The sequence below is a fragment of the Diuraphis noxia genome, unplaced genomic scaffold, assembly GCF_037042655.1.
Source record: "Diuraphis noxia isolate RWA-SAM2 unplaced genomic scaffold, SU_Dnox_SAM2 contig0004, whole genome shotgun sequence".
Lineage (NCBI taxonomy): Eukaryota > Metazoa > Arthropoda > Insecta > Hemiptera > Aphididae > Diuraphis > Diuraphis noxia.
Window position 1 is genome coordinate 18,647,397 of NW_028301714.1, and position 15,197 is coordinate 18,662,593.

The following is a 15,197-nucleotide window of genomic DNA, read 5'->3' on the forward strand; positions in this document are numbered from 1 at the left end:
CAAATCAGCATTACAAAAAATTTGGTTTCAGCAATACGAGCACATTATTGATTGGTTGTACATGGTTAGAAATTGTTTGAACCCTATTTTTTTTTATTATTTCTCAACGGAATTACTTCACGAATCACGACTAAATTGCGTTACAATTATCTTTACTATAACCAAACCAAACTAAAGTATGGGCATACCGGACTTGATAGAAGTTGTTGTACGGTTTTTGTAAGAGGCCTATAGTTAAAAGGGGTGCTATAAAGTTCTAAGTTGAAAATACGAAAAGAAATTGAGTAGGTACTAACAATATTTCTAACGAGTTTACTGGGAATTAAAGATTACTCGCTCTATGCCTAAAACTTGACATACCCATCTCAAGCGATGTTCAAGTTATTTAGTGTGCCCTATTAAAATAATATTTATGTATATACATTATTGTTCCAGACCTTATCGTTATCGCCTATCGGTTTTCGGGTTAGACGGTCTGCGTAGCGCATATAGCAATAACAATAATAATAATATAATACGACGGTACTGTGTGGCTTTTTAGTTAGCTCACTGTAGTATTGTGATCGGCATTGTACGAATGCGGGATACGAGAAAATCAAAAACCGAATTACGCAAGCGGCGCCGCAAAGCAAGCGATAACGGATTATCGATCGGCACGGGAGGACGTCGACGTTTCGGAGACGATCGGGACACCGCGAAGTCTGTTTTTGGGTTTCGACTGTTTTTCCGGTCGGTTCGTCCATCACAGACTACCGGATACGAAAACGGCCGTATCCATCGTCTCCTCCACCGCCGCCCACCGTTGATCTATAGACGCAAATTTCTACCAAAATACATCGCATATACGTATCTGCCGGGACACAACGACCCTCGAAGACCTAATAATAATAATATAATATATCATACGTATTGAATTATTTACGTAAACGTTTAACGACGACTGCGATATTACCGATATAAAATTTGTTCCTGTAACCGTATATAGGTTATAGGGTTGTCATCACTATTATGATGGTATAACCACGATGTGAGATACGAGCTCGGTCGCGGTGCGTGCATATATTCAATAAAACCAAAGTTCACAATAACAATTATTATATAAGACTTCATTGTCGGAAATCTTTTCAGTCGATTTTTCAGTCGAGTGCCGTCTTCGCTATATTGACGTCTCGCGGACCGCAATGCACAGCTTATTGTTGTTTGTTTACGAACCAGGTCGTGTTTGTTTTGTACTCGAAATTTAATATCTTATACCACTGACAGACAATAACTACGTGGCGATAATGATAATACGATCGGCTCGAAACCCGTGCGAACGACGTTAAGTATTTTATTTTTCGTTTAACGTTTGCGAATCCGACGTAAATAACCCTTGGTACCGGGCCAACGGTAACCGTGTTAAAATATAACCAGCGGCCTGATACCTATCTATATAATATATTAAGTACCTATAGGTTTATCAACACCTCTCCGGGAAAATCCCTCTGCGCAGCCTCAACACACCGATAATTTCCAAGGTCTCATCCCATGACCGATCGGTGAGCAACATTCCGACCCCGCTTCTGTGCGATTATTTAGCTGGACACGGCGACGCAAATACCTATTACAAGGGTCCAACTTGTAATTTAATTATGGCTTGGGGGTTCGTATTTATTATGTATAGGGTCGCCGCCATACGGTAAATACACAACGATTCGTTCGGACCGGATGCAAACCATTGGTCAGCTGAAGAAGGTTAGGTACCTATTTAATATTGACTCGTTAAAAAAAAATTGTTCAAAAACGGATCGTGTGTGGAATGTGTTTTCGTGGTCGTCAGTAGTTGAGGGGGGTGGTTGGTGTCCGGACACTGGGCGTCCCCTTACCCAACCATCCGATCGTCGAAAACCCGCCGGCGATTGTTGTATATGCCCGTGATGAATATAGGTAGGTAGTGCGGTCTCGGGCAGGTGAAACCTATACTTCATTATCGGATGCGCGAACCAATAACAATAAAAATATTACCTAATGTCATAATATATTCGTATATGTTCTTATTATCGAATGCGCATTACGCTCGTGCAACGACGTCCTTTTCGGGTAATTTTAGGGATGCATATAAAATACAAACTGCACTCGGCGGCGGGCTGCACCGACCATATTATTATTGCGGCCTACCACTCTGCGTGACGTATAATACTCATTATTACACTGCACCGCGGTTACACGTGACTTCCGGTACCGCCCATCGGGTCCTTCGTAATGGCCACGCCGCACCGCACGGTCACTTGTTTTAAAATAGGTTATATATATATATATAAATGTGGTGTAACACTATACGTACACACTATATTTATATATTATGTCCTTTCCCCCCGCAAGACTATGTCGGGCGATTACCATGTTTCGGTGAGGAGGGAGGAGAATTGTATCGCGTCGTTTTTCTCGTCGAGGGGTGGCTTTTCCTTCCCATCCACTCGTCTATAAACGACACCATATCACTGAGGTGTTGCAGCGGGATCGTCGTTAACATCTATTTTATATATGTTTATGAGAAAAATATGTGGTTTTTTTTTATGAATAGGTCTTATATGCCCAAAATTTATATGACTCGATAAGTATAACTTGGGAATATATTTTACTGCTGTGTAATATGTGCAGCATTTGATAAATAAATTGATTATAAGAATGAGAACAACTCTGCAATAGTATATTGTTATGATTATGACCTATAATTTATATTGTTCTCGTGTAACCACGTAATCATAAATTAATTAAAATGATGACCTTCGTCCAATTATATATAAACGGTAACAAGAAATAAAAATATATTTATATACTTATATATATAGATTTGGAAACCAATTCGTTCGGAGATCGAATAATGGTACCTAATAACTAATAACTACTGTACACTCTATAGTGAAATAAACCCGTCGAGTAGGTAGTTAAAAGTTCGAAATTGGCCTCCTGCTGGTTTTTAACAACCCTCCCAACCGAATATGTCTGAAATCGAGCTCGTGATATTAATTTTCCAAAACTTGGACACCCCGTCGACTCGGCACCAATCGCCGTCTCTTCATACATAGCTTAAAGTCGCTCAGTAACTGTAATTATACATCGCACATCATATATTATCTCACGTTCTTGTACGTATTATGTAGATTTATCTATGAATATATATTCATATAATATGTATATATATATTATATTGGACGCGTTATAAAGGTCCAATATATAATATAAGCTGGTTTTATGAACCTAAGGTATATCTAATCGCTTATTTTGTGAGCAGATATTACTATGATGATAGTTTAAACCAGGGATTCCCAACCGTCGTGCCGCGTCGCAAAAGTATGCCGCGAAATTATTTGGGTGTGCCGTGTAGTATATTTGTCTTATTGTGTGTGCTACATATGCAAATATAAATTTGTATCATTTAATAAAAACAGTATATTATTATGACATTATTTATATTCATTATTGTTTATTTATTTAAGCGTGCCATAAACATTTTTAAATTGATCAACTGTGCCGTCAAGTAAAAAAGGTTTGGAATCCTTGGTTTAAAAGTTACGAAGAAAGAAAACAATTTTCTGTTCACTATAATACTATATACGAGTATATATTATAATTTTTATATCATAAAATATATATACGTAATACGTATAGGTACCTATAAACTATTACATATCTTACCGCTCATGATGCACACTACTCGCGACTATATATAGGTAGTAACGATATTATATTCTCGTAAACCATATTCGATAAGTATATGTACGCGTATTGTTATGTATAATGTACGAGTATATCTATCCTAATCGAATTCTATATAAAAATTTAAATAGCTAAACGATTTGGGTCAACTGTTTTTTTCTTTCTTTTTACACGCCATTTTCATATATATATATATAGGAGTGTGTGTGTGTGCAGTATATGTATTATATATATATGTGTATGCAGGGATGTGTGTATATCTATCCCGCTGATCGTACACGGAAACAATTTCAAACCTCTAAAAGCTTAAAGATCCCGAGTATATCGATTTGCCATTGGTTTTGCAGCTCTGAAATTGGGTCCGGCTTAAGTGTGTTTCCTGATTCGTCGGGATTTTCGATCATTTATTCTATCCTCTATACTCACCCCCGCATCCATTGACACGACGGCGTCCAACCACCGGCGGAGAATCTCTCATTTTTCCACTCGGCTACTTCCAACATTTTTCCCACTGCAGCAGTATAAAAATCCACCACGGTGTCACTTTTTTTTCACTTTCTCTTTGTTATTAACTTCTGGCCCTCGGGGTGACGTATTAACGGATTTCCAACGGTAGAAAAAAAAACAGAAAAAACTATGCCGGGAAAAGGACGTTAAATGGCTCGTAAAATTGGAAACTCTTCGTTCTTTTGACAACCCTATAACTCCGTTATAAATATCATTAAGAAGTATTATAAAAGTGGAATTTTAGTCTCCAAAAACTTTTTCAATTTCTCTTTTCATTTTCGGGAATTTTTCATTTTATTGTGTTGAAATATTATTACGCTCGCTGTCTACTGGTCACAGTCGCCAACTCGAGTCTTGTCTTACATTTTTTTTATGCCTTTCTGACAAATAGCGAGAGTTAATACATTTAATTTTAGCAATTTATACAAATCGAACGTTACTGTAGCTGTCACCGTGGTTTATTCGTTAAGTAAGTTATTAGGTTATATACAACGAAGACAAAAGATTCTGCAATATGAAAACGCGAACTACACGTTAATGTTATTTTTTATTAGTTTCAGTGAATAAATATATTCCGTGCTAGTTTTCGTACCTTCTTGTTTGTGCAAGCGTGGGAATGAGATAAACGTGGGCATTAATTTTTACCCTCTGATAATTCGGGTAAATTTCACTCGAAATACACACACATTTATGCTAATTGTTACTGAATTAGCGTAACTTTTCATAAGGAGTGCATGTTGAAAATTAAACAAACGCTCTTATAAGAGTATCGTATATGCTTTTAATCGAGTAATTACTTAGGGCGCGTGCACATCCTCCATCTGCAGTGTGTGTACGAAACGTTGTACGAATCGTTTCCGGGACGTTATTCGCAATCATTTTTAATGTAAATTCATGTCGTATACCTACAGGCCCGCCTCTATATTGTCGGGTTTTCGTCGTATTTTTCAACCCACTTGGATATAATATTAGCTATTTCACGTGTTTTTACGATCAGATATAAAACAGTACAGCCGTTGTACAGTATGTAGTTATAATCGCAATAAATCGCAGATGATGATAAATTATATTTTACTATAGATTTTTGTTATTGCCGCCGCGTAGGTTCTAAAAAAAAAAAAAAAAAAAAAAAATGATGGTCTGATGGTGTACATGCACACATGTGCATATTAATATATAGCAGCTATTTCAGCGTCTGTGAAAATGCAAATAATTATATAATGATAGCCAATGTTGAAATCGCAAAACGCATTTCGCGATGAATAGAAATATAATACGGTCGTGGTCATTGTGTTCAAACTATGAGGTATTGTTCTTCTAACTTCTCATCCAACCACAATGCACGCAACATGTACCTACGCCTAGAGAATAAGATGAAATGTATTATATTATATAGTTTTTTATTTTTGTTGCTCCACTTGCTGTCAGTAATTAAAAGAAGGCGTACGGAATGACAAATCATTTTGGAAGACGAGCCTCCGCATATATTCTGAGCGCCGGAACACATTAAAACACAAAAAGAATAGACAATTATAATTAACATCCGTGCTCAGAAAACACGCGAACCGTGTTAATTAAATTAAAATCGTTTAAAAATTTTTTATTTTGTTTTTTTTTTCCTAACAAGCAATTTATGTTTTGTATTAAGACCCTGAACCGTATTAATTATAACGAATTCTTCGTTGTCCAATGGTTTTTTTTCTCACAACCTGGAAACATGGCCGCGCTATAGGATTTCCCATCATGTGATGTATATTTATTATTATCATCGTGTTTCCGACGAACGTCCGGCAAATGAGCGATCGAAGACGAGCGCGCCTATCCTTGAGTGACCTCCCCGAAGTACGAATAATAACTTCGGACTGTATAAAACGACGGTTGGCCGGCTGCTCTCGTGCGTGACGTTCGCTGCAGGTATCGATATACAACATGACGAAAAATTAAAAAAATGAAATGTTTTAAAAATGTCTGACCGATCTCACAGCGAATCGTATAATTCGTGTGGTACTTAACCTCACGTACTATCGTCTAGAATACAAAAACATCGAATGCTATTTGAAGTAATTGCTTAAATATCCGTGGTTAATACGACTACCAATATATTTATATCAAAACTAATCGCGTCATCTTCGACGGCGTATATCATGGCTCTCGTCTTTATTCATATATTATTATATTGATTTACCATCATCAGGGAATACATCCTCTCATACTCGTTTATAGAGTGACGATAGACAGGAATTTAATATGGTATGGAGGTTATCATAATAATCACATATATAGATTTATATATTTTCCATGTAGTAAGAGGAGGGGGTATGAACCCCACAAATATACCCCACCCGTTACGGCCCTGCAGCGTTAATCTATATTGTACAAATGTAGACAGATATTTTCATCATATAATATTTTTGTTCTGTAATTTATGAGTAGGTATATACTGATTCTGCTACAAGAGTAACGAATCGGTAGGAATGCGTTTTGTGAAGCCTGCAGCAGTAGCCGATATGGCGCTTGCCGTTTTGTAGGGTGGAATGATGATAGACACAATGTTAAATAATAATATACGCATAATAAGTTCTAGACGGTTGAAAATTGCTGGCTTTCGGATTGTGACCGTCTTTGCGTCCCGTCGAAATATTTTCCCGTTTCGGTGTTCGGCTACGTACACAACTTAAGTCTTCGCTGAACCCCGTTTTTTAGACGCCATTTTATTATTATTAGCATTTTATAGGGTAGAAAAATATTTAAGCATATAATAACGTTTTTACGACTTTCCGACATCTATAACGGCCATTTAAGAATGCACTGTGTATACGTATATCAAATTTTATATATTATAATAAGTGTGTGTGTGTATAACAGCGACTCGGTGGGACTCTAATATTTTCCATTACTACACTCATCGTGCATTATTCTTCACTGCGAATAAATAAATATATGAGTACGCGTGGTCGTTATTCAAAAGAAAATGGGATTTATATTTTTTTAGAACTCTCTTTATATTGTTCAAAACTTTAGTTCGAAATCTTCAAAAGGAGTGTGCTTGCGTATACGTTATAACATTTTTAAATACTCGTTTTTAATCTATTTAGCTTGATCACACCCGATCGTTAAAGCCACACAAACGTCCCCAATAACAAAGCACTCAATTTTTGTTAAAAAAAAAAAGTAATAATGCTGAACACAAATTATTTTCTGTGGTAATTATAATGATGCGAGAATTTAAATAAAAAAATCCAAACAAACAGTGGTAAAATCGTATTAATCGAAATTATTTTTTTAAAACTCGGCAAAACGAATTCCGTATACGAAATAACATTGTTAATAAATATTCGTATGTGAAGTATAGAGCTTTGACGCGACAGGATGGCACTAATGGTGGAACGTTAAATCCGTTAATTAAAAAAAAATGCTATCCTTGTTGTCCTGGAAAATCATCTATTCAATCGTATGTTTGTGCGTTGTAATCGATTTAAAACTTTACACACACACACATCACACACATATATATATATTATACAGGCAGAGTTATTTACCTTGCATGTAACCCTCCATTGTTTATCATTTAATAATACATTTATTCCAATTCCGATGGTATAAATTTGTAATTATTTATAGTTTATACATAAAGATCATATTATTTTTAAGTAATTTGAGTGTCTAATATATTTAAATAGTTTTATGTGACGATACAAGCATCTTTTTTCCTTATTAATTGTGATTTAAATTCCAAAATCCACAAGTTGAGTAAACGCGTAATGTACCTAAATATGTAATAAAATGAAATGAAATATTCGATTTGAGTGAATGCTTGGCGATTCACCCAGTGCATTTATAATAATAATATTATGTGACTACACCTATGTATAATATGACTATACGACAAAAAAAAAACGACATGGTGCATATTATATATATTTATAATTTTTGTATAGTTTGATAAGCGCAGCGCGCATTTGACACCCGCAAAAACCATAAAAACATACTAACCTCTATCTCCATACGTCCTGTTACAGGTGTCTCTGTTGGGTGGAGCCGATGAGTCTGTGAAAATGTCCACCAGCCCTACGCTACTGTTGGACACCAGGAGCGCTGTGCACTCGACTGCCGCTGCGGTGGAAGTCACGACGGCGGCTGCTGCGGTGGCGGAGATGGCTACTTCGGACCGTTGGAGCGACGACGGCGGTTCAGACGAAGACGAAGACGCGGCGGCTGTTGTGGCGGCGGCCGGAGTGGACACTGTGGCCGTGATGGCCGGAGAGGAGGACGTGACGGCCGAGCTATCGGCGCCTGTTGCCGTGGCCGCTGGGCTAGGGCACGCAGAGTGGCAGCTGTTGGCTGCAGCCGGAGCCGGAGTGGCCGTGTTCCTGTTGCTGGCCCTCGTCCTGGCCTACCGCAGCACCGGTGGAGCATCGCCCGCGCTCCACAAAGTGGTACATCACGACGACGCCGAGTGTCCACCACTGTTGGACTACACACCCCGACCACTGGATTTTTCTAAATATTTGGGTAAGTCAATAATAGTTTGATGGTATTCTTCGTTTTACGTAGTTTTAATAACATATAATTATTCGTCACCGTTTGAGTTGTTATTTTTCGTTAGAGATTGGCCGTGGCAGTTTTAAATAAAAAAAAAAGAATATTCAAACGATTTCCCAAGCCATTTCCGACGATTTATCGTCAAATCTCTTATACTGTGGTAACACCAAAGTTTTGGATTCGCAACCAAATTGCTTTAGTGAGCCATCATCATTTTGTACCTGCAAAACAAACCCATTATACTTTGTCTATCGCACACTGATCAAATTTATAGAGGTATACGATTTCTGAAAACAGATCTGAACTTCTAACGAAGTTTACTCGGTTTTGAATTTCATAAACTTTCTGAACTATGTTCACGTTGAACTATTCGTAAATTTGATTTTGAGATCTTAAAATTCCAGACATGCTATTAATATCTACTTACTATATTAAATTCAAATGAATAAATGAAAAATGCGTAAAAGTTATGAATAAATTCAATAGTAATTATATTATTCTATTTTTACAAATTATATCTGATAAATAGATGATGAGGTTATATGATAAACAACATGTACGTTATATTTATTGTTAAATTTCGCACATAATTACACAACTCTTCCTTGCGCACGATTTTCCTATTAAATTGGATTCGCAAGAAGTCCCATCGCTGGATGGACTCTTCACTCAAGTCATCAGTCCCTCTTATTTTATTTCATTTAATTCTTATAAGACCTATTTCTATCCTTACAGCACTTATACTTATTGTAAAATATTATATTTGCAGATTGTATAATAAAAAAATTATATATAAAAAAAATATTGAATTCGTTCGCAATGAACCTTAGGGCGCACAATGATAGTCCATATGGTTTCCATTTCGTGTATTCGTAGTCCGACTTTGCACCATTTCGCTCACATATTAATATACGTTTAAAGCCTCTATGTGCATAATGATTATATATACATGCGCCCACTTATATGCACCTGACCAGCCATATGGACCCACCTCTATACCCGTCCCACATATAAGGGTAGACGTGTGGACTTCGATTGACTCGAAAACTGTGTGTGGGGGTTTTCCGGTTCAATTACTCGACGGTGGCGAAAGAGGGTTGTCGTCTAATTATTATACGTGTGCCGAGGACGAAGACGTCTAGGGAGGGCCCGCTACCTCCCATCGGTCATTAGCGTGGCATAATATTATTCACTACAAACAGTTGCGGCATTTAATTAAAACTGATTAAAACGAGCGCGGCGCGTATTAATTATACTCCGCACTTATCGTTTAACGAATCGACGTGAAAACGGATAGTGTATTATTACAGGACCTATATATATGTATTTATACGTGTATATAACCGCGCACGGGTTAGTGTGTGTGGGTCAAATGCGCGTCCGAAAACGATTTCTCGGGTCGTATCTCGTAGGACGTAACGATTTCACCGTAGATGACTTCGATTAACGAACGCGAGTGTATAATATTATTTCGTCGGATAATCTCTTCCGAAATAATATAACGCGTTGGGTTCGATCGCTTTCGGTAATATTATTGAACCGCATACTAGCTATATATATATATTTGCGTGTTCCAAATCCTGTAGTGTGTGGCACTATATTTTGGCATTTAGCCCGAATAATTTGGTATGTGATTCTCAAAATCTGAGTTGTCTGTTTAAAGTTTTGTGAGCTCAAAAAAAAAAATAATAAATTAAATGATGCCATTGAAACGAAAACTAACAACGGTATCGATTTCAACAATGACCAGTATATGATATGTAGGAAATATATTATGAGTTGGGCGACCAATTAACTTGGTTTTTGTGTTTTTTTCGCATCAATCGATCGATGACATCGTTTCATCATCATAATAATCGCTCGATTGAGCACGCAGCTGCTTGTAGTCTCCTATGATGGAGCGTGATTCACCATGTGTGCTCAACTTCTAGTTTCCTCTTGTAATACATTTATTCAAATTCTCATTTGTGGAATTTTTAAAGATATATACTTAATAGTTAAACATATTCAGAAAAAGTACTTTATTTTTTCTTATACTTTAACATAAACTCGTTTTATATAATGAAAATCAAATTTTTTTCCTGAAAATTGTTTATTATAAGGCTGTTTTGAAAATGTTGATGTGTCTAAATTAAATATTGAATGAGTAGTTTTATAGTAAGTTAGTTAACTTTTTGTTCCATTCCATTTTTGATCCAGTTCAATAATAATGATTTGGAAAGATTTTGATTTGAAAATCATAATAATTATAGGTAATATCAATCTATTTATAATAAATAGTAAAACGAATTCTAAATCTATATTTTATAATTTTGTAAAACCATTTTTAGAGTGCATAAAAAATGTTGAGTATTTGAGAACTTGGTCGTTATGTATATAATACTTACTACTTATACCTATAATTGAAAATTCCAAATATTAGAATCTGAATACGTATTTTATTAAAAAAGAAAGACATTGCGGAGTGTGTGTGAGGTGGCGGGCTCGAAGTGGCTTTGCTGTACTCAAATCGTTTTAAATTACGTGCAGTGTTTTTTCCCCAACCCCTATCTAATACGATTTAATAATTATATTTAGTCGTACACGGTAACTTATTCGCTTGTCGTATTTGTTTGCAGGTCGTTGTCGGAGGTCCCATCAACTGCTCGACGAGGACGCCGCATCGCAACAGGAACAACCGACCGTGACGCACGTCCGGCATTAAATATATTATAATATTCATATAATATTTATTGATTAGGTATTATAATATATTATATTGTAACATTATTGTGTGTCGCGCGTACAGTCTTCATACGCCGCGGCCGTCGTTGTCCCGGCTCTGCCGATATATATATATTTATGATATACCTAGGTGTTATATCGTTTCGTTTCACCGGAGTCCTAACCAATGTTTTTGTCCCCTTAATCTATTTTGTTTTGTATAAATGTTTGTGTTGTATATAATATATAAATATATGAAAATCTCGTTGTATATTTTATCCTATAATTATGCAGTGTACATACGATAACTATTATATAATTATTATTTATCGAGAATCGAGATGCGTAAATTCCACACATTTATGATATAATAATAATAAATTGTAAGAAAAAAAAAATTAAACAAAAAGGAAACCATCAAAGTTAAAATAAATCAAATTCGTCTGTTTTTATTCGGTATACGACGCGCGACGTCTCGTGTTATACTGCACGTTATCTAGTCATGTGAATAATATATAATATAATACATTACATTTTAATAAAAAATAAGAATTATGTCAACTCATTATTGAATCGCTTTATAATATAATATAATAATGTAATATAAATTTATTATTATTATTATTTTATATCGGGCGTACTATTTTTGGGTAATATGTTTCGACTTACTTTTACGGTTTCCATCATCAATTTAACCAAAACAAAATGTAAATTTATTTCACATAAAATAACCTTGTGAATTTATTTTTTAATTTTATTTTGCTCTTAGTTATATTATATGTGCTAATTTTTATTGCCACCGATTTTTAACGATAATACGCTTTTTTTATTTTAAAATATATCGTTGTTTGACTTAAAATATCATAATATATTATCATCAATATTATTATTATTATTATGTAATATTATTGTACATAGCAGTGGCATATTGTATTATTATTAATTATTATTATTATGATCGATGTAAGTTGATACTATGTGTTAAGCGAATAATTGAATAAAAATCATAAATACAAATATTACTGTGTAAATAATTATGTATATTTTACTATTTTAGCCCTTCTTCAACCGCCGACGAGAAGTCTGTATTATTATTAAATTTATCAAAACAAAAAGGAAAACCACGCTCAAAAAGCCAATTATATAACATCGTTGCCTATACAACAGCTTATAAATGCGGTACCGATGAAGGTACGTGGTACGTGTTATTATTATTATTACGCGAAAATGGCAAATAAAATATTAAATAATCGTTGTCGAAACATCGCGGTAGCAGCTATATTCGACACACACACACACACACACACACACACACACACATAGGACATGGTTTACATTATTCGTGGGCGTTCAATCAAAAACTAAAGCACTGTGACGTTTTTATTTTTAGAAATTAGGATTCTTTTTTTTCTTTCAATCGCGATGACGTTGTTATCTGCATTGAATCCTACCGATTTTTAGAAGAGCTTACACTGTATGCGTATACGTCGATCGGATAAAATGTCGCGTTAGAGAAAAAAAATCCGCGGAGTTTACACGTCAAATCAAATTTCGTTTCCGGCCTCCACCGTGTAAGCTCCCGCGAGACTAAAAAACGTATCTCGATGTGTCATCTTCACCACAAACAAAGCGAGTCGTCGCTCACATCGCCGTCGTCGTCGAAGTAAAGGTTTTCAGATGAGGAATATTCTGCATGTGATGATGTATAGTTCTGGCGGTGTACGGTTCTCCAATTTCCCGCCTTCTATCCTGCAGCAGCACGATATTATAATTAACGTGAATGTAAATTTTCTTAAAGCGAATAATATTAAATTTCTTAATCATTATCAAGACATATCGTGATAAATACGATTTGGTAAATAGGAGAAGAAAAAATATGGTATACTAACAAGATTATAATAATATTATTTTCGTTACAGACAAAATAGGTAGACGTCGTGGAAAACTCAATCTGCGCTGACGTGCCAAATTCTAGGTTTTTATACGTGATTTTTAATTTAACGCAATTAATTGTAATTCTATACACATAAAATTATGTATGATGATGTACAGTAAAACTATGCGGACAATAATTGATAAATAAGTATCTTTTTACAGCAACAATCGTAACTCTAAAAGTATAATTACCTGTAAACTGTATTGCAGAACGGAAGGATGACGAACACAAAGAGATCTAAAGTGTTCTGGACTTGTATGTCAAACCAACTAAAACTATACGCGTACATTAATTGTTTCTATAAAAGCGATTCCCATACTTCTCTCCGTCCATAGCCCCTCCCCCCCACCCTATAAGTACGCTCCGAGCATGAAATCTATTTTTCTCCTTCACCGCGGGTGCTATTATCTATCGCCGTGTTTGTCCCTCACAGTTGCATTATAATAATAATATTATCATCACGTAAAGCGCAGCGGCTGATTCTGTGCGGCTACGGTTTTTTTACGGCGAGTTCGTATCATAATATCGTTATATACACACACACACAGATATATATATATATATATATGTATACTAAGGATACCGCTGTTGTGTTGGTACATCTACGTCGTTGCCGCCGTCCGCGCCATTATCCAATTAATTATAATATATTATTTCACATACGCGGCATAATATGTATACACACTCGGGAAGATGATTCATTGCTGAGAACGCGTCAGTGTTTTATGTATACATATGTGTGTGTGTGTGTGTGTGTGTGTGTGTGTGTGTGTGTGTGTGTGTGTGTGTGTGTGTGTGTGTGTGTGTGTGTGTGTGTGTGTGTGTGTGTGTGTGTGTGTGTGTGTGTGTGTGTGTTTTTTAACGGTAAACTGAGGAAACGAGAGAGAAAATAAAAACGTCTCTTATACGTCATATTATCATAATATTATGTGCAGGAGAGACTCCGCCGACGATGGAGTCGGACGGAATTATTTTAATGCACTTATTGTTAAAGTAACATATTACTGCGACGTATATATACTATAGTGTCGAAAGTCGAACGTTAATATATCGATTTAATATCAATTCTATATCAAACCCCCCACCTGCTGCAATAGCTATCACAAGCTTACTGGAAGATAAAAAATATTAATACAAACTCTTACTTTTATCTATCTCTATTTTGTTTTATCTATAATGTTCACTGTAATAGTCACGTTATCTGTGTAGGTATACAAACGATACGGAATAATATTTGTAAATATATCATCTATAGGCTCTTAAACGAGTTTCCTCAGTGGGGCCCAGCATTCATATAATCATATATATATATGCCTAATACCTATTAATAAATCATTTTTATTATTTAAATATAAATAAATAAATAATACTAATATACATTATTATTAATAATAATAATTTATAATGAATACTTTTTTATTATTATTATTATTTAAAGGAAACTTTGTTAACAATTAGTTTCGACAATTATGAATAACTTATACTTAATATTATCATATTATTTAATTGCCCCTCGTTCGATCGACCACCCCTCGTTTTAATTTCCGATATTTTTTATTTTGTTTTTCATTTCGTTGCAAACCCGACAATTGCCGCAGTAGTTTTATATCATATAGTTTAGGCGAGTTCGGCGACGACTCAACCGATGTAAGCTCCCCTCGGCGAACGGGCCATAACGTGATAGAAATCTTAATTGGCTCTAAACCTCATAATAACGTTATACAGTATGATACCTTATGCAAGATAACGTTTAGCTGGACCGCATAACAACGTTTGTTATAAGATTGCATCCAGAATTTTTGTATATTAC

The 15,197-nt window shown here is 35.4% G+C and overlaps 1 protein-coding gene across 1 annotated transcript in view; it reads left to right on the top strand.

Moving 5' to 3' along the window:
* fend (forked end) overlaps positions 1-12,468 on the top strand; it is a 119,941-nt gene extending 107,473 nt beyond the window's left edge. Inside the window, exons 6-7 of the mRNA XM_089226660.1 lie at positions 8,226-8,718; positions 11,367-12,468. Coding sequence (XP_089082786.1) covers positions 8,226-8,718; positions 11,367-11,452 — 579 coding nt within the window. The 3' untranslated portion in view covers positions 11,453-12,468. The remainder of the gene's footprint in view (positions 1-8,225; positions 8,719-11,366) is intronic.
* Positions 12,469-15,197: the final 2,729 nt, after the last annotated feature.